Consider the following 21,395-nt stretch of genomic DNA (forward strand, 5'->3'; position numbering starts at 1 on the left):
AAAATTGAGAAATTCTAAAAGTAGACTTTTATGACGTCACAGCTTCGGTACTTTATGGTGTATAAGCATATTTCTGTTCTTCCCAATCAGTGCTGTTTAATTGCACAGACATGAATAACGAATATTTGAAATTATGAATGTTTGGCATCAAAATCAAACGTGTGTGATATATTTAACTGATAATTGATTTGCTAACAACCTTGAATATAATGCTTTTTTCATTTTCTTCTTTTTTTGTAGAGCAATATTGCTGCTTCCTAATTAAGTACTACTCTTATTAGTCAGATAAGAACCTATGTCTATATTGAATCTAAAAGTAGAATACCTGTATGTATGAAAATTTCGACAAAAGAATGCTGCATGTTTTCTCTGCATGGAGTCTCTTTGTGCTTCAATTGTGTAGTTTGTGGCATTAGAGATGCACCCATAATATTGTTCAGAACCTATTTCCATCTTATACTGCACATCAAACTTATACTTTTTCTTGTAGAGGATATGTGACATTTTCAGGACAGAAAATTTCCTGCTGTTGACAAGTTCTTATTTCATAACCAGATTCCCACTTCCAGCCTGTCAGAACATTTCCTACATGAATGTGTCAAAAGAATTTGTTATATTCCTTTTAAAAGTAACTGTTTCATGCATTGCGAGTGCCTGTGATATAAGTTGTACTTCTCGATAATAAAAAACTAGGGCAGTTGGAAAGTTCACTTCTTGGGCAAAAGTGATATTTTGAAAGATGTTGTTCATGGGAATGAAGCTATAAAAATGAAGAGAGAGAAAGAGAAGATAGTGACAGAGAGAAAAGTAGTGAGAAAGAGAGAGGGGAGAGGTAGAGGGATACATAAGAGAGAGAGAGAGAGAGAGAGAGAGAGAGAGAGAGAGAGAGAGAAGAACAAATAGAAGAAAAAGTTGAAGCAGCAATAAAAATTCAGACATGAAAATAGGTCAACATGGGAATGTAATGTCTCTTTTCCTGATGCATTCGTTGCCTGGAGAACTTGATATCATTAGAGTGCAATATATCTTGTCTGCTGGATTGAGAAGCAAAAGGGCGTTAACACGTATCACTCCACAGTGAGCTAATGCCCTTCTTTCTCTCATACCAGATGACATCATCATATTCCACTGGATGATGATATGGCTCATGTTTATTAACAGATGTTGTAGTAATGATTGCTCATTTCATGTTCAGCACGGCATGTCAATGCGACAAGCTTGAGTGGTGAATTAGGGCTTGACATATATCTTGCCAGTTTTAGGAATATCAGGTTGGGATATGAAATTGTAACAGTGTAATTGTTTTTAAAGAGCTTAAGGCAGTTTTAGTGCAGATTAAGGGATGGTCAGAACTCCCCTGTGCCTTTCAACCTAAGAATATGGGCCCTTGCTGATGTTGTTTTGTTGCCGGATACTTCTAAAAACAGCCATCATGATAGTTGTGAAATTTAAGTTCTTTTGGTGATGGAAAATCAGAGTTCTACAACCTCATCAACTTACATTTGAGTATTCCTCTTTTGCTGTAAATTTTGCTAGGTATTCTCCAATTACTGGTATGGTTTTTCTCTTCTTTTACAAATTCATCACCACTATGAAAACTATTATATAATACAGGGTCTGTATAGTTATATTATATCAATCAATTCCTGAGTCTCAAACATATTTTAACCCTGAAATCTCACTGGCAAGCATGTAACCTTTCAATATACTTTATTCCCACAAATCTTTTAGAAAAAAAGAAGAAAAACAATGGTTCTTTAAATTGATCTTACTGCAATATAAATGTGCCCTTTTTTCGCATTTTTTCACTTGAACTTGAAGAAATTTCTGTACCATCGTAAAGAAGACTACTCGAAGGATGACAAATTTGTCTACACTTTGGCGATAGACAGGCATGGACACAATTAGGGTTGTATAAATAGGGTAACATGCATATTTGATAATGTGCTTTGGACTGTGAGATTGGAGACACCTGTGTAGTCCCATCAATAGCTCAGAAAGGTGATAGCCCTACTAATCATGAGGATGATGATTAGGCTAAATGGGTCCGTCATTAGGGCGTCGTTAAGCTGTCTGGTGGTAGGGTATCTTTGGTGGGTTGTGGAGCGGATGATAGTGGGAGATTGAGAGGCGGAGGGGAGGAGGAGTGGAGGAGGAGGGGAAGAAGAAGTGAGAAGAGGAATGAGGGAAGAAAGAGGGGATGAGCGAGGATGAAGGGATAATTTTATGATGAGAAGAAGGAGAAGAAGGAGGAGAAGAAGAAAAGAAAGAGAAAGAGGGGTAGGAGGAGTAAAAAGAGGAGAAAAGGCGAAGGTAGAAGAGAAAGAGGAGGATTATTCCGCATGAACAGGTTTTTATGGCGATGCCCTCCAAAGGAACCTCGGAATAAAATTTTACTATTAAACTTTAAAACTTATTTTTATGCCTCCGCCACCGAAGGTGGTGCCGGAGGCATCATGTTTTCGGGTTGTCCGTCCGTACGTCCGTCCCGTTTGACCGTTATCACAATATCTCAAGAACCATTTAAGATTTAAACTTACGACTCGTTTTTATCTGTCTTTATCCATTTTGCAGGGATAGTACTGCCAGTAGAAGTAGAAGGACGGTAGAGAGTGATGGCCACAACTACAGCTAATGTTCCCTTGGCCACCAAGGTCGAGATCAGGCTCTCCTGTAAGCACCTCAAAAACAAGGATGTAGGCTCCAAGTCCGATCCTCTAGCTGTCGTCTTCCAGCAAGATTCCAGGAAACAGTGGATAGAGGTAAGAAATGATGATGATGATGAAGATGATGGTGGTGGTGGGGTTGGTGGTAGTGGTGATGATGATGATGATGATGATAAAAATGATGGTGGTGGTAAGGGTGGTGGTAGTCATGATGGTGGCAGTGGGGGTGGTGGTAGTGGTGATGGGGGTGGTGGTAGTGGTGGTGATGGTGATGGTGATGATGATGATGGTGATGATGGTGATGGTGATGATGGTGATGATGATGGTGATGATGATGATGATGATGGTGATGATGATGATGATGATGTTGATGATGATGATGATGATGATGATGATAATGGTGATGATGATAGTGATGATGATATTGATGATGATGATGATGATGATGATGATGATGATGATGATGATAACAACCTACTTGACAGTAATTAAAAGGAACTGTGATGATGTTTATTCAAAGGTGATGACGACGATAATGGTGATGAGAAGATACATGTACTTTCCAAGAAAATGTTGACCTTATATACATTCTTATTCTTATCTCCTGTGCCTCAGGTCGGTCGCACAGAACGAATCAAGAACAACCTGAATCCAGTCTTCACACAAGGCATCACCTTCGACTACTGCTTTGAAGAGGTCCAAAAACTCAGGTTTTCTGTCTACGACATCGACAATTCCACCGCTGGTCTTAATGATGATGACTTCCTTGGAGAAACAGAGCTTACACTTGGTCAGGTAATGGATCGGCTCTGTTTTCATCTCTATAACATGTACAATTTATTATTGAGCCCAAAACTGCTGTATTATCAGTGATAACTGAACTTGAGGATTCAGGTCATTGACCTTCCTTAATCAAGAACGAGGGAAAATACATGGTTAGAATAAAATAGAGTAGATCATTCATTCCTGTGTTTTTAATATTGCAGAGGAGTTCTTAGGGAAGAGGAGTTTATGATTAGATAGGGAGAATTTGAGGAACCATGAATACAAAATAGTTGTTCAATATGACTTCAGCAGCTAATATTCAAAGCACATCTGTACTGGTTAGACCAGGAGGGATTAGACCAACTGCAAGGTCACCAACAGGTGGTTATCTCATCAACTCGGCTCTCAATTAACATAAGAAAAAGAGGATCATGGCTTAGGCATTGTTTTCTATATAGAGGGAGCAAGTAACTACAAGTAGTACAGGGGGGCTTTAAGACATTTGATTTCAAAATGCACCTGGTATACTTATCGTGGGTCTCAGGAGCAAAAAGATCTACCTAGGAAACCCTTTTCTAGTCAGTTTTAGGGTTTGTTAGGAGATTCCCATTCAAATCCAATCAAATTTCTAATTCATGTCATGTTGATTCTAGCCTATTGTTAGTTTCAGGTTCTCACTGGTCTATTTGTAGGCCATACCCGGACTGCTTTCAGTTCTATTTTCTCTTCTAGTCCCTCTCTAGTGCATTTCTGGTGCCTTGCCATTGAGAACCAAGATGCTGAGAATGCCACCAACATTACTAGATTATAGCAAGGCATGTTCCAAGGGAACCAAACAGTCCAAGACAGTTCTGTGTACCCCCACCAGACTGTGAAGCCTAGTTAGTAATTGGATAATGAATTGATGTATTAGGTCTCATTACTCAGCACCAAGTAACCAATTATCTCATCAATCATAGAAGAGAGAGAGAGAGAGAGAGAGAGAGGAGGAAATTTCAAATTCTAATGCACTTTCAGGGCTAAGCGCACACACAGTGAAAGCAAAGTGACTGTATGGCACCTCAAGAGGGCCGTAGCCTTTTTAACCGCTTGAATGCGGGCTTTCATGATATGCTAGCTTGCATTTGTAAGAACTTTTAAAATTCCAGTAACAAGCCATTTTCAGGTATTGGATCAAAAAAATTGAATGATCCGTTGTACAAAATTCTATCAAGAGTAAAAGCAAAAAAGGGGGTTGTTTTATAGGCATGTGTTTCAGAATAATGAATGTATTATGTGAAGCAAAGGTACACTGTAAACTCAACAGCTTTACAAATATCATTACCCTGGTCTTCACATTCTCATTTGCTTTGGAGTATTCCTATCTTATCGCAACAATGGAGGCTTAATATGGCAAATACAACCAGGGTGGCTTCCAGCATCAACATTCCTCTCCTGCATATGGAGGAGCACAATAAAAAATATAAGAACAAACATTTCTACAAAAATAACCAGTTGTGAAATGCAAGAGCCTCGTGCATCATCTTTGAAAAGAAGGAAAGTTCAGATGACCTCACATGACAAATGCTTCTTATTTGATAATAATACTAATAATAATAATAATAGTGGGTTTTTGTACGGCGGCGCTCATGTCTGTTAGACTTGACACTCCTGGCGCTCCACAATTATTACCCTGGCTTTAGCATAGTTGCCATTACGGTGCTCTAGCATTTCAAGGAATTAATTCCTGCCAGGTACCCATTTACATATATATATATATTTTCTATATAAGAACTAGCTATTATTATTATTATTATTATTACATCACCTAGGTCCAGTGTGGCAAATGTAGATTAATGTCCTGTCAAAGGACATTAGTGCTGCGATGAGACTTAAAAACCACGGACCTTGTGATCCACTCGACCATAATGTCAATACTTCATGTAATTGCCCTGCATTCTATTTTTAGTATTTTTGACCATGTCATTGGTGTTACACTTGGGATGCAGACCCAGACTAATTTTCTTCCAGGTATTGTAATTGTCCTCCATTTGATCTGCCGGTATTTGAAATTGTTTGGGACCATAGGAATTTAGTTCCGGACTAATTCTATTTCAGGTACTTTGAATATTTCATAGCGTAAATGCATTTCATATCTAGTTCTAATTGTTAAGTGTTTGCAACAATACACTCAGCATTCACGCTCAGACCAATTTTGTCCTAGTATTTAAAGTGATCTAACTATAATACTTTGAAAGTGTTTCAACCATGATAATTGCCATTGGGAGTCGGCACCAGACTAATTTTGCTCCACTGTCTGGTTGCTTTTCCACTTTAGCATCTTGTCTTCTCATCCATTATTTTTAATTCTAATTATCTGTTTTTCTCTACTCCCCTTTCTTTATTTGCCTCTCTTTTGTGTTAAAGGAAGAACACTCAAAACCGCACTCTTGATGCAATCTCTAAATTCCATCTCAATTTTCTGCCTTGTACTTTAAAAGCATGAGCGGGGGTATGCTTTTGAGACCCTGCACCCTAGAAATAAGTTTGCAGGCATAAACCGTTGTCAGTCGTAATGCAAAGCAGAGAGACTGAACTTTGAGACTATGTAGACTTCATGATCTACTGCACTTCATTGGCCCTGTACTACCGCTGATCCCGACACAGCCAGAGAGAGACTGAATGATAATACCAATACCGGTTCATATATAAAGCGCTTTTCCTTCAATTAACTGACCAAAACGCTTGAAGTAACATTATTACCCCGGTCACTGGATTGAATTACTATTCTGCACAATACAATGCACATTCTCCACTCCCTGGGCACCCATTCAACACCTGCATAGGTGGAGAGGAGCAGTGCAAAGAGAATGTCTTGTGCCAGTGCGGTGCCAGGGCTTGAACCCATACCATTTAAGTTTCAAGTCAAGTAACCACTGGACTACTAAACCTCTAGGAGGTTAGGTGAGGTTAGGCTTGGCCTAAGATTGTATGGAATTTTGTTTTAAGTGTTAAATTAGAGTCTGTGTCTGCAGTCTAACTAGAAGTACACAGACACAACAAACAGATTGTATCTGGGTAAATTGGTATAACTTGCAGCCCTCATCCTCCCATGAGCTTTCCAGCATGATTTCATTATTGCTGCCAGACATGTGTTTTGATGAGCTCCGAATTTGGCCCCCTTCCAAAATGGAGGTCTGCTCTACATCCGCATTTGTCCCCTTTCTCCATCTCCTTCTATATCTTCCCTCATTTCTCATACCCGGTACTCTTTTTTTCTTCTTTTGGTCACCCTTCTTCTTGTGTAATGTCTTTTCTGTCTTTATTTGAGTAGGACTCATATCCCTACATTTTTTGTTCTCTACAGTTTTTAATGGCCATCTTTCTCTATATTTTGAATTAGTGCCAATACACTTGTTTATATCAGCCATTATAGCCATAGTCTGTTTATTATTTTTATTTATCTGTTTATCATCCACATTATTCTTTTCTTCTTTATTATCTTTTTTTTTCTTTTTCCTCCTATTTTCAAACTAACTTTGGTTCACTCTTGATAAATTTTAAAACTGGTTTTAGCTTGCTGCTATTCTTTTTTTTTAACCCTGAATCTCATTATCTTATCTTCTTTTCCATTACCACTTTTATACTACTACCGATAACTGTCACAAGAAATACTCCTTCAGTTTTAAAACACAATTTTGATTCATGTATTCAGTTGTTGTCCCAGATCCTTGCACAGAACAGATTATGGTTTATTCATTGACAAATTTTGTCACTGCACTTTCAATCATTCTTGCAAACATTCATAGTTTGACCAGCGGAATTAAAATTCGCAATCGGGTACATATACGCCAATAATATCATATTTCACCCTATTCTGCTTACCTGACCATCAAGTTAATTAAATTCCAGAACGATTTCTTGTAATCTTGAATACTACTCCTTCAGGCAATCGTCATGACCCAATTCTGTCATTGGATATTCCTCAGTTTCATTCCAAAAACGAATGAGAACAAGATTTTTCTGACCGGGCATATATTGTACCTGGTATAACATAGATACCGATACGCCCGATAGTCTTGCCAGGCGGTTTCCTTAATATCGCATGTGGAGTGGACATCAAGCTTCGCAGAAATGCTATTTTTGATTGTTGCCTACCTACGTTACTCTTTATACCTTGCATTCCTGTTCGACCGGGATCTTGGAAAGCGAGCATAAACCTGAAAAACAGGTGGTCTTGTAATTTCAAGGAAAGTGCATGTCTCAGAAAGGGAGCTATAGGGCTAGCTAAAGGTTAGATTGTCCTAGCGGATGTGCCTAAGAAGATGCATGCACTAGATCAATGATTCTTATAATGTCACTTTTCCAGCATTAAGGATATTTTAAACATGGTGAAGTGAAATGAAAGGATTTGGAATTGGATTTGGAATTGGATTTGAGTATAAATCAATTAAAATGCTGGAAACTCGATCAAATTAAAATGATGATCGTTTGATGAATAAACATATACAAAATCTCTTTAGTTTCTTTATTTTATATGTATATATATGTTTTATATAAAACACTGACAAAGTTCTCTTTTGTGACATATCTTTTATTTAGAAGTTTCCATAGATAGCTTACCATTCCTAACCATTTAGATTGATTTATCAGCGAAGCACAGATTAAGTTGAAAAGTACATGAAAATTACAAAATGTTATATTTTTCAAAATATGATTCTCATACTTATTCATTAAAAATATACCAACATTCCAGTTGGATACATGTGTATGGACATGTGGGACACCTATTCCTTTAACATTCCAGTATTAAAAGTGCACATTAAAATTAAGCGCTTTAAACAGCATGGTGTTATTGCATACCAATTTTCTAATTGGAGCATACTAACCAAGAACTCACACCCTGAATGGAAACCGACCATGAGTCCAACCATGAAAGTTTATTGATCCAAAACATTTGTTAGAGCTGATAAATAGATTTCCTATACCCCAGGGTTCCGAACAACTGTATGGTATGATATTCCAAAGCTTCGTTAATCTTAAGGGTCGTTAGTGAGTTCATGTGCCCGAAGGTTCATTGCTCTAGTGTTTCAAAAAGGCTCTGTGCCCCGACCTGTCCACCATTTTGATTGGTTGGTTGGTTGGTTTTACCTGGCTGCTAAGAAAGCATGTGTGTGCTTGTAAGTAAGCAACCAGGGGACCGACGGATGTAAGTCCTCTCCAGGGACTTGGTAATGAGGGTTAATGCCTTACCAAAGGCCACTAGCGCATCAACTTGGTTTCGAACCAGGATCTCCTACTTACGACACCACTCTTCTACTACTGAACCATGGGGCCTTCCCGATATGATGAATCAGATACGGCTTTATACATTTACTATATGGTAGTAGCAGACTCATGTTGTGGGCAGTAAATGATTAGGTTCCTTTGCTAGCTCAATCATTTTCCTATTTTTGAGGAATGATGAGAATAAGTATATATATGTAGTAATTATTAATCACAGATATCTGCACTAATTGCACATCAAATGAAAAAAAATCTTTTGACATTTGTTTTCTTTTGTTAATAACATACACAAAAAGGACAAAGGGTGAAAATTAAAACTTCTCAGTTTTCCTCAATCTATATTCAAACTGTAATTTTTGCAAGCCTTTAAACTTCAAGATAATTGGAGCAACAATTTCTTCATACTTACATGGAATAATCTTTTATATTGATATGAGTGGAAGAAGGAAGATCTGGAAAAGGCAAATGGTTAAAGTTTAACATGGAATAAAAATGAAAAGAAACTAGACCTATTTTTGTTTGGAGGATTTAGATCCATGACCTACTTCACAAATTGCTAAAAAATCATAATTAATGCTTCGATTCGAAGTTCATCTTTGGAGGTACGAAATGAGGCTCTAATTTGTGCTCCATTTAGTGATGATTTCCCATTTCTACAGTGATGTGAGGTTCTCGACTTATATGAAAGATTTATGCTTTTCGGCTATAAATGGAAATTAGGCCACATATTAGGACATAACTGAGCTCTTGTTTATTTGTGATTTGGAAATGAGGACAAGGTACTTATCTGTAGAGAGAGAGAGAGAGAGAGAGAGAGAGAGAGAGAGGGAGGGAGGGAGAGAGAGAGAGGGGGGAGGGAGAGGGAAAGAGAAAGAAAGAAAAGAGAGAGAGGGAGAAGGGAGACATAGAAAGACAAGGAAAACTGGAGGAAGGGTACGAGAGAACTAGAGGTAGAAAGAGGAGGGGTAGGAAGAGAAAGAGAAAGGGGGAGATGAAAGAGGAGGTACATCTTAATACCTAATCATTAGGTATTAAAACATAATTGGGCTAATGATTGAAAGAGAGAGAAAGTGGAGGAGTCAGAGTAATGGAGTGAAAAGACCAAAGGCAAGAAAGAGAGACATAAGCAAAACAAAATGAGAGAGAGTGAGAGAGAGGGGTTGGGGGTGTTAGATAAGTAATCAAAAACACTGAAACTGATAAGTCTTAGTCTAAGAATTTTTTCACTTAGAATCTGATTATTTTTCTATTATTTCCTGTTTGGTTTTGTTTAATCTTGCTTCCTAAAGTGTTAATTCTAGGAGATACTATGCCAAAAAATGATCAAAAAGACTGAAACGGATAATTTACAGTATATCATTCACTTTTAGAATCTCAATATTTTTCTCTTACCGGTATTTCTTGCGTTGATTTTGTTTTATTTTTCCTTCTACCTTGTAAATAGTAATTCTTGGATACACTATGAAGAGATTTGAATGTGCTCTCAGTGAAAGGAAAGGTATACAAATATATCCTGATGAGTTAATTATAGGAAGTAGTATTTCATGATTTAAAAAGAAAAATGACCAGATTTGCATAAGGTAGGTTTCAAGAAAGTCTGTGTTTAATTAGTGCTATAAGTATTTGACCATGGACTGTTGTCTTTTAGAATGTTAAATACCTTTAGTGACGGCAGTCTTCTGGAAGCACTATTGCCGCAATGATGAAAGATCGTCATCCGTCGCTGGTATACAACTAATTACATGTCCCACGCTCCATTGGCCAAGCGTTACTCAAAGGTGACAAGCCCAACTCAACCGATCAAATCTAAATGGGCTATCTTAGAGGACATTAGATATTCATGATCTCCATTTTATTGTCTCTCTCACGTTATTTTGGGCATCGATGATCATCACTTTGGAACTTTGCAGCTCCTAATTAGGGACCCTTAATCAAGTCTGTAGGGATGGTACCAAATTTAGCAAATGCTTCACAGATCATGATTATGGTTGTTCGGTTTATATTTGCAAAGCCTGGCTCTATTTGGAAGTATTTTTAGATTCAAGCTTTAAATATTGTTAAAGTTTTAGATTTCAAACATGACTTCTCTCTTCTGCCAAATCGTTTTCCTTTGCTGACAAAACATAGATTGGGTTTCTAGATATTAATTTTAATTTGCATGAGTGAATCTTAATTATATGCATTTTTCCAACTTACAGCTTAAAGATATGGTTTAGTCATAATAGCCAAAAGCAAGTTTGCTGGATTTTTTTTTAAGACAGTTATATTGTTCAATTTGTATGGAAAGATTGATGCATGTATTTTGATCTATTTCATAATTTTTGATGATTTACAGTTTATCTGAAACAAACTCTAAATTTAGGCTTTTTAGGCCAAATGTTAATGATATCACACTCAAATATAGAACTATGTTCGGACTGGTTCAATGTCCAAACTATGTCCAATCTTCCACTGGTTTTACATGGGGACTTTGATCTTGCCCTTGATAAAAATTCTTTTTTCTATATACCTCTCAGTTGGTAAATATTCCTATTGGGGAAAGAAAGTTGTATAGCAGCTTTATTAGGATTGTTAGTATCTTTCTGTTTTATCAACCAAAGTCACAGTTGGTAAGGGCTTACCAAAGTACAAGTATAATTTTCAACTGCAAGAGATGCAGTGCACAGGGAGTTTGTCTTATTCTAATTCTTATTTTGAAGTTATTACTAATTTCTGAAGGGGGCGTGTTGGCACTAGTGTTTTATGGTAGGGTTTAACATATAGTGTGGGTTTTTTTAAAGTCTTGTTTACTAAATCTTTTTTTTACTGGTTAAATCAGAGATTTGATCAAAGGCATATTTCAGATTTAAAATAGGTCCTAATGCAAGTTCATCATATCAGAATTCAGAACAGATAATCAACAAAGTGATCGTTTGAGTGTGAAATGGGCTTCTAATCAGGTTCATTAAATCAGGATTTAGAAAGAGAGAATTGATTCAAAGGGGATCAGATGTATGTGAACAGATCTGATTCACCCTATCAAATTAGGAACAAAGTCAGTCAGAGGGATATTTCAAAATGTAAAATGGTCAGATATAAAATTAGGAAGAGAGTAGCTCAAAGGGCCTTTTTGAGTGTGAAATGGGTCCCGGTCAGGTTCACCAAATCAGAATTAGGAACAGGTGACTTGCCTGCTTGATGAATGCGTCTCAATGATTGCATGCTGTTTGCACAGTGGATTTAGATCTTTATGCTCCGTCATGTAGAAAATGACATTTATGCGTCATTGGGATCTATCACAAATCATGATGGTTTGAGTTAAAGATGAAGTTGAGTTCTGGTCATGTGATTGCATTGTGAAAGAAACGGTGTGGAATTGATCAGAAAAGGTTGACCATCTAACACATAAGTATTTGTGTGTATTGCAAGGTTCTGGAATCATCAAAACGATAAGAAATTTGGCCAAGTCTTGGTAAAGTTACAAGCACTGTACACAGAAAGATGTATATGGGACTACACGAACACGTGGCGTAAAAATCCGTCCAGATTTTTTACGATGTTACATACCATATTTTTAATATGAAGGCATTTGAAGAGCCATGCTTTTCAGGGAACATGGTTTATCTGATGTTCTTCCACATTTGCATAATAACAATGATAACGCTCACAAATTATTTTCACCTCTTCCCAGAACTCAACCTCCCCTTAAAAGTACGTGTTTGGGTCTGTTACGTGGATCGGGGAGATGGATGGATGTCAATTTGAATGGTTCTTGTTACAATTAGTACTTTTATTTTCCTATCTGGCAAAAATAGAGGAATGAATAAAATACTTGGGCATGTTTTTCACAGTTTTATTACAATATGTTACCGTCATGTTGTTGATGTCATCATGACGATGAGTGGTAGGGCCTCTTCATCAGAACTGTCAGCCGCAAAATTAGGCTCATGTTTGTCAATTTTGCTCTCATTTTAACAATTGTTATCACCACCACCCCATCATCATCATCATCATCATCATCAATATCTCAATCAGCATCAAATTCACAAATATTTGCATTGTCATTTGCATCATCATCATCATCAGCTGCTGTGCCCAACCTCCCACCCCAATTAATCTGTGCCTGGATTCAGGCATCCTTATTTTTCAGTATAGAATGTAATGCTGGAATGTTGCAGGGTCAAGATTCTTTTTCATTGATGCTCACTTTGGGGGAATATACTATTTTTGTTAAAAGGTGAGATTTCATTGAAGGTGATATTCATATTTTGTCTTCTTTCCCCAGGCCAGAGCTCTTTTTGATGTTTCCCAGGAATAAATTTCCCTTCCTTCTTAAATGGTTAGAGGATTTTGTTAGCTGGAAAAGTCACTTTGGCAGTTTTTAAACTTCTTGATCAACTTTAAATTTTAACAGCCCATCAGAAAGGTCCTTGAAGACAACCGCACTTATCAAAATGCATTTCACTTCCTGCACTATGTGGTTTTAAAGTATTTATTGGAGAAAGTTGTCAGCTTTGCGGAGTTATGGTCATGGTTTAAAGATAAAGTTGAGTTCTAGTCATGCAATTGCATTGTGAAAGAAACGGTGTGGAATCGATCAGAAAAGGTTGATCATCTAGCATATAAGTATTGGTGTGTACTGCAAGGTTCTGGAATCATCAAAATGATAAGAAATTTGGCCCAGTCTTGGTAAAGTTACAAGCACTGTACACAGAAAGATATGGGGCTACACGAACATGTGGCATAAAAATCCGTCCCGACTTTTATGTTGTTACATGTCATATTTAGAATATGAAAGCATTTGAAGAGCCATGCTTTTCAGGGAACATTTTTTATCTGATGTTCTTCCACACTTGCAATACAACAATGATAATGCTCACAAATTGTTTTTCACCTCTTCCCAGAACTCGACCTTCTCTTTAATAAGAATGATCGTAGCACGAAGCTCTGGGGGCTACAATTGGTGCATGATCTAGCTAAATATTAGTATGTGTCTGATGACTTGGGTACTTGCTTAACGTTGTGGTTTAAGCAAAATGCAATGGATTATGATATCCGATGCAATTTTAGCACCCCTTTTCTTTTCCCACAAAGTTAAACATTCATTTCTTGGCAAGGACCCATCTCACCATCTGAAAGCAGTTTTGCATCTACATCACATTGTATACATACTTTTTAAACATAGGTTGTTCTTGAAAACGTTAAGGCTAGTCTGAGGCTTGCCCTACATAGCAACATGTAATGTATGCAGACTGGATTCCAAGTGTTGTAGTTCATTCATCAATAACAGGTTAATGGAATACCTTGTCACTAGGTCCCCAGGAAAGAAACATCCATGAATTTAAATATGTTAGTAAACCGGTCTATTGTTCTATTCTGTTCTTCTTAAAATCAAGTTTTGCTTTATCTCAAATTATCCTGATGCAATTATAGAGGTAATTAACATTCAAGACAAGGTTTTAAAAAAGGCCATGTTTGTAATGTAACCAAATTTATACATATTGAGTTAATTTGTATTGGTTACAGGTGAATACAAATAGTTGTATCAGGTGCTTCACAAAGACCTATATCCATAATTTTTGGTTACATTATTAAAATGGTATATTGCAATTGCTGGTTTCACATCTTTGGCTCTTGTCCCTCACTTGAACCAAACTCAAGGTGTCTGCAACCACTAGAAGTTGAAGGCAGTATTTACTGTTCCGTATCGTCATTAGGGGAAAATTGTCTAGTTGCAATTGCTTGTTCCACATCTGATTGTCCAGGCCCCTAGTTATAGTCCTTGTATATCAGTTTCTTAAAGGCATTTGTTAATATTGACTTAGATTGAAAATCAAATTATTGTTTTTGTGACTGCTATAATCATAATTACAAATGGTAAGGTCAAACATAAATAACATGATTCTTAGTACCAGATCAGTCCTTTGGATATTAAGATATTTATTGTTTAAAACTTTAGGTCCAGAGAGTGTTCCTGTGTACACTCATGGAATTGTTTTCCCACCTATGCATATCTACATTACTGTTTTCTATAGCAAATTGTCTTTTAAGTTTTCTACTTTCTTTTTCGCATTTCCTCGTACATTCAATCTAGTACCATTTTAGGATTTTTATTTTAAACATTAGCATTTATCCAAATTAATTGTTTAGACATTTGTTTACTGCAAAAATAATGTTACCCATTGCCTTTAACAGTTCATATTCCCATTGGAACTAGGGTAGTGATGAGTGCAGCCACTAAAACTTGAAGGCAGTGTTTACTGTACCTTGAAAATGAAATCCTCGTCAAATCAGCATTGGTTAACGGCGTGTGTAATTACTAGACAGTATGAGCTAGCATGCTACTCGGAGCACAGGAAGACATTTTTAGCAAAGCTTCAAACAAATTTTTACCTTAGTTCGTACCTCGCTTTTCATGTGATAATTCTCTTTCTGTGGTTTGAAAATTAATACAAATTGTGTAATGCAAGAGAGTAGTGTGTGGGGTCTTTATTTTGTTCTTATCCTATTAAAACTAATAATAATAAGCTTTCTTTATAAAAAAAACAGTACTTCAACAATTTTTCAGGGGCTGCAGACCCTTTAAGAATCATAGGAGTTAGACCACAATTGTATTGAACCCATCATGAATATACAGTGCGTCCCAGAAAAAACAAAACCGAGAATTATCAATGTTTTATCATAATTTAGTCACATTTATAATTAATAATTGACACATGCATGAAGTCTTTCGTCTACAGCTGATTGTCAACGAAACGGAGTTAAGACAGTTGTTAATTTCATTTGTTGCTATGGCAGGCAACAAATGAAAACGAATTCGTTTAATAAAATTATGGAAATGCAAGCACTACTTTTAACAAACAGAACTTTGTTAATATTCCTAGCTCATTTTTCATGACTGAGGTGTCATATGAAAGAGCAGAAACTCAACTTTCTAAAAATTTGATTTTCTCTTTGAAATTCAGACCGTCCGCCAAATGACTTTTTGGTTTCCTCTCTTCAAATTCATTTCAATCACTCTTGCGTGAAATATGCATTATATGAGTTGCATCAAATGAAAGAAGAGGATCTAAGCTTTACAAATATGTGTCATTTATCAATAATAATTGTGATTAAGTTATGATAAAACATTAGTGAATCTCGGTTTCGTTATTTCTAGGACGCACTGTACATTACACCAATCAAATTAATGTTATCTCAGTTAGATATGAATACAGCGATCACGGGGGTGTTTCACAAAGATTCTAAGTTGAACTTATCTCTAAGTTGGTCTTAACAATTATGGAAAGCTGTTAGCATCTATGAAAATATTTTGTAAAAGTTATTTTAAATGGCATATTCAAATCATTCATATTTTCTATTATCAAGGTGATTTCATGTTCTTGATGTGGTATCGATAAAAAGTCTAAAATACTTGAAATTATGGCTTTCAAATATATTTTATTTCGAGGCTACAAATGGCTCTCCATAACTTTAAAGTCCAACTTAGAGTTAAGTTTGACTTAGGATCTTTGTGAAACACCCCCAGTACTTGTAAGGGTTCTTAGTCAGATAAAGATAGTCACAAACTTGGAAAGGCTAATGAAACCTTTCAAAGGAGGAGGTGGTTTGGCCCAATCGGATCATTGTCTGGCTCTCATTGCTTTCATCATGTTCAGGGGAAACACTCTGTTTCTCAGACTGGAACATTAATAGTGGGCCCTGTTTGTAGGAGAGTCACACCCTATGCTCGTTAACTTCTCGCAAAGAGTAGGGTGTAGACCCGATGTTTAGTGCACCTGCATACAAACTAGTCATCTTTTTACAGATCATTGTGATACTCCACATAGTCCTTTGAAGATTAACAATAGAAGAAGAAGAAGAAAGAACTGCCCCCCCCCCCCCATCTGTTGTAATCAAGCTGCCCCATTAGCATTGAAGTGATTGATATATTTGCGCTAATGTTTATAATTTCTTTCACTTTTAATCTGTGATTATTTACAGGTCGTGTCGGCCAAGAAGACTGAGAGAAACCTGCAGACGAAAAGTGGTAAACCAATGGGCAAAGGAACAATCCTAGTAAGTTCTGATCGATTTTAAAACCTCGCAAAATGTTCTTTGATCATGTTTTCAATGCAGTTCCTATATACTCTACAATGAATGGAATAGTCATTCAAGCCAAGATTAGAATTGTTTTTTCATTTTCTCTTTCTTCCTTATGTTTGTCTTTGTCTTTGTTACAGAGTCATGTATGGCTAGCTCGTTTTTATATAAAAATTGCCTAAGTGCTTTATATAGTGATGTCCAAACATGAACTTTACCAAGAACTTTATATATATACATGTATGTGTTGTAAAGTGGACTACAATCCACATTTTATATGTAAAATGATCATTGCTTTATGTGTCAAAATAGAATAATACTTAGTTATATTTATCTTTGTAATTTCATGCCCCTTGGACAAATAGAAAAAGAAAACATGGCTAGAAACATAAAATATATATTTTGCTCAATTTGGGCGATCAATGATTCACCATGCTTCTTTCCCATTGTACTGAGCATAAAACCAAGCTCAAATTTTGTGTCAAAATATTTCACAAGTTACTAGTACTCTAAAGAAGTGTTTAAAAAAATGTATGACAGTGTTGAAAGGATGGACATGGTTTACACCTTCCTATAATTTGAATTCTCTATCTAATGAATGACACACAAAATAAAGCAGAAGGGCTTGTTGACTACAAGCATGTTAGAGATCGTAGTGGAATGTATCCTGTGCCCACATGCAGTGAGGACTATTTAGAGAATGCTCGTGAAGATTTTATTGTGTCATATCTTGTGCATCATAACACATGTAGTTAAATATTGATGTACATGTGTACTATATAATCTTTTCTATACAAAGTATAGATCTCTAATGAATGATACTACCAACTATGTGCCATATATGAAATACAGCTCCAACAAGGTAATTTTCCTTACTGCGAATTTGTGCTGTACGTATCACCACTGTTGGTTTTATTTCCACTTAACTCCACATTAAGAATGGATGTTGTCTGTTTAGTGACACATTTTCCCCATATAGGACTGAAAGAAGACAACAACTTTGAAGGGCCGTTAAGATATACAGTGGGAAACCCCCACAAAATTAGTGTTCAGATATGGCACAGCAAGCGACACCACTCATGGTAATGAGATGCGCAGTACTCATCAAATTTGGTTAATTTATGCTTGTTAGGCATTAATCTCAACTAGAAAAACCACCCAGTTAATACACTGGAAACAGATGAAGACATTAACAAAGTTCATTGTACGGTCATGAAAAGAATTAATAAAAAATGTGTATTATAAGACTGTGAATGGGTATTTTTTTTTTCTCATTGATATTCTGGCATTTGCTCAGATGGTATCCTACATTTGTGACTCTTGTGATATCGATGTATCACTGGATTTGATAAAAGAAAGCATGCTGGTTAAGCTTGCCATTGGCACAAAAATGTAATTTTAAGGGCGTTTAATTTTATTTTTTCCTCTTTCCATTCATTTATACATTTATTTTCTTCGGGGGGGGGGGGGGGGGTTGCCACTACATAAAGACCTTTAAAGTGCTAAAAGTTCATGAACACACAGTTTTATTGAGAGGATGGAAACATTATTTCAGCTTGGGTGGTATTATAACTGCATAAACACATCGATTGCAGCCCATTTAAAAATAAATTCTATGCTTACTGGTAAGTGGTCTTTGGAGAAAGGAAATTATAGAAATCGTACTTGGTTTCTATGCTTATGGCTGTCAGGACTAAGGAGACAAGTTTCAGAGCTTGTGATACCGGCTACAGCCCACGGCCACAAGACCAACATATTGATCTCAATCACCTTCTGACCATGTTTCTTTTGTTTGTTTGTTTGTTTTTGTCTCTTGGTCTGTCAGTCTTGTGGGCCGTTGATCTTGTAGGCTGTCAATCTCTTGGGCTGTCAGTGTCCTGGGATGGCCCTTGTGACCCATTGTTCTGTAGCATCCATAAAGTTATCCCCTGTCATGAAGGGTGTTTAAGCAGATGAACACCATCTCACAATTCCATTCATTACTTGAGCATACCTGGCATAGCAACATTCCTAGTCATTATAAAAGATTGTTACATGGCATTTTTATGTATCTATGAATTATAGTCCTTGACAGGCTCGTTATGATGTACTCCTTAAGCAAGGGGGAGAAGTTGCTATGTAACTTTTAGGTCTGTTATATGTATGTTACTGTACTAAGCTTGCCTGACTTTGCAACAACCGTTAACTTCATGAATGTTTGTGAAATGGTATTTCTTTGTGTATATGAACATGGCGGTCTGCAAGATCGGAATGATAAACCCTCATGGCAGGGGAGGTTTTTTTATAGTCACGTCTTGTGTATGCAGGGGAATGCCTGACATAGCAACCCTGATGAACTGCCGTGGCATGGGAGGTTTGTTACAGTCACGTTTTGTGTGTAATTCACTGGGAACGCCTGACATAGCAACATGTATTATCTTCCTGAATAGTGATGAGGTGGTATTCCTTGATGTGTATGAACATGGCGGTCCACAGGGTCTTGATGATGAGCCCTCTTGGCAGGAGGGATTTGTTACTGTCAGATCTGGTATGCCAAAGCCTCATCACATTGATTATAGACAACACTTGCTTCATGCATGAAAGCAGCATAGGAAAATAGGTCTTCATCAGTGTGTGTACGTACATGCAAGTGCGTGTGCCCTGGTTCATTGTGTGCATCAGTGTTGGATATAAAGACAAGTCTGTTCCTGCTTCTCTGAAATATAAAGTTTTTACTTAAAATTGCAAATTGTTAGGTCCCTCTTGCATAGTTTGTCAGTCATGTTTGTAAAACAAAGTACCGGTATATCTTTGGAATCTCCGAATTACTAGTTACATCCACTCAAAAGACTGATCTTGAGTTGAAGAGTTTGGGAGAGGGTCCTCTTGGTAGGGTACTTCAAATTTTGATTTCTTTCTCTTTGAAGTTTATTGTAGAGGGGATAAAAAATAAAAATTGACAGACAACTTATGTCATCCTTGTTAAGCCTCAGAATAAGAGCTAGCAGTTGTTTTAGATTGACAATGATGCTTTTCTTTATTAAACAACTGTCAAACCTCTCTTTTTGTCCCACCTTGCAATTGTCTTTCCAAATTATTTGACTTACTTCTTTTCCCCCAACCTCATCATAAAATTTCTTTGCATTCCCCAAATCACCTATACAATTCACCCTTCTCTTCCCTGCCCATTTTCATTACAGATCCCAAATTAGTTTGTCCAGTCCTAAAGTTACATAGATTTAACATGAAAATCAAATATTTCACCTTGGTATTACCTTTCGCTTTAATTGGCTTGACATTAATGGGTGGGCGTTCTTCTGTAAATGAGCCGTGCAGTTAGCAATTATGACAACGAGAACAGCAGTGCTACAAATATTGTATTACCCAATCGTCTCCTCTTTATGGGCAGAGATTAGTGTTTATAGAAGTTTTGAGGGGATGAAGAGAGTTTCTCAAAAAGAAATTGTGGAAGACTGTATGCTTCATCATGATGTGCAAAGTGCATAAGTATTGATTTAGGTTCTAATTCAGTTATGCACAGACAGAAATGATTAGGATAATCCGTTTGGTATCATTGAGGCATGATTTATTGGCAAAGTGATAGGATTTAGAAATGTGCTCTCTTATCGAAAACCTAAACCTGCTGAGTACTTTCGAACCCAATATTAAGTTATTCTACTACTTATCCAATATTGTCAAGTAATTTTATGTCATGAACTTTAATCATAGTAATTGTTCAAATGAAGTGCCTTGCACTGTAAGGCAAGTGCCTTGTGCTAGTGGAGAATTCTGCTTGAATGTATAATTCTTATTGAGTTTGTGATTTATTGCAATACTTTTGTGTCATTCATATAATTTTGTGTTCGTTTCTATAATATCTCCCTTTGGGTACAATGTATCAAAATGCATTATAACAGATCATCATCAGAATATCACATTGATAATTGCATTGTATTATCGGAAACAAGAATTGAAAAAAAGGAAGATTGGTGAATAGTTCCATCAGTCGCATGTGCTGGCCTTGCAAGCTAATGTGTTCAATGTTGCTCTTAAAAACTTTTTTGGTAATATTTCCCAGAAAGTGTCTTCTAAACCCGGGCATCAGATCACATTGATTATTTCAAGTGCACCTATTTCTAAGAATCTATCAAACATATGTGTCCTGATTTTCCTATCCTCCATTGTTCAGGGTTGTCATAACAATTCATGTCTCCATCATCCGATAGTACTGTGTATATACAAGCATGTCAGCTGTATGATTCATAAACACAACATACCCAGCCAGCACATTAGGCCTGTCCTCATCAGACCCAAGTTGCAAAATAGCCTGCTATTTTAACGAGCCTGATCTCTAAATTGCGCTTCATCAGCCCACAGTTGTAATTAGCAGGCTTTTTGGTTGAGAAAATATCCTGAGAAATCTTGGTCTTGTTTCCAAATTAAAATAGCCAGCTATTTTGGGCCCGTCCGAGCTAGTTTGTGATGCATGTATCGGTCTGGTGAAAACGCAATTTTGAGAAATAACATGTTATTTTGCAACTTCGGTCTGATGAGGACAGGCCTAATGCCTCCATTACCCACCATGTAGATGGTGAATTAGAGATGCACTCTGCATGGAATTGAAAAATCGTTGAAGCTTTGATTAAACTGAGGTGAAGT

At 36.7% G+C, this 21,395-nt stretch overlaps 1 protein-coding gene across 2 annotated transcripts in view; it reads left to right on the top strand.

Annotated features, from left to right (window-relative positions):
• Nucleotides 1-2,572: 2,572 nt before the first annotated feature.
• Nucleotides 2,573-21,395, top strand: part of LOC584026 (copine-3) — a 63,375-nt gene continuing 44,552 nt past the window's right edge. For both annotated transcript variants that reach the window (XM_030975245.1, XM_030975244.1), the window contains exons 1-3: nucleotides 2,573-2,762; nucleotides 3,282-3,461; nucleotides 16,659-16,733. In XM_030975245.1, the coding sequence (XP_030831105.1) occupies nucleotides 2,616-2,762; nucleotides 3,282-3,461; nucleotides 16,659-16,733 (402 nt within the window). In that variant the 5' untranslated portion in view covers nucleotides 2,573-2,615. The remainder of the gene's footprint in view (nucleotides 2,763-3,281; nucleotides 3,462-16,658; nucleotides 16,734-21,395) is intronic.

This window comes from Strongylocentrotus purpuratus, unplaced genomic scaffold (assembly GCF_000002235.5).
Source record: "Strongylocentrotus purpuratus isolate Spur 01 unplaced genomic scaffold, Spur_5.0 spur5_scaffold_8, whole genome shotgun sequence".
NCBI lineage: Eukaryota > Metazoa > Echinodermata > Echinoidea > Camarodonta > Strongylocentrotidae > Strongylocentrotus > Strongylocentrotus purpuratus.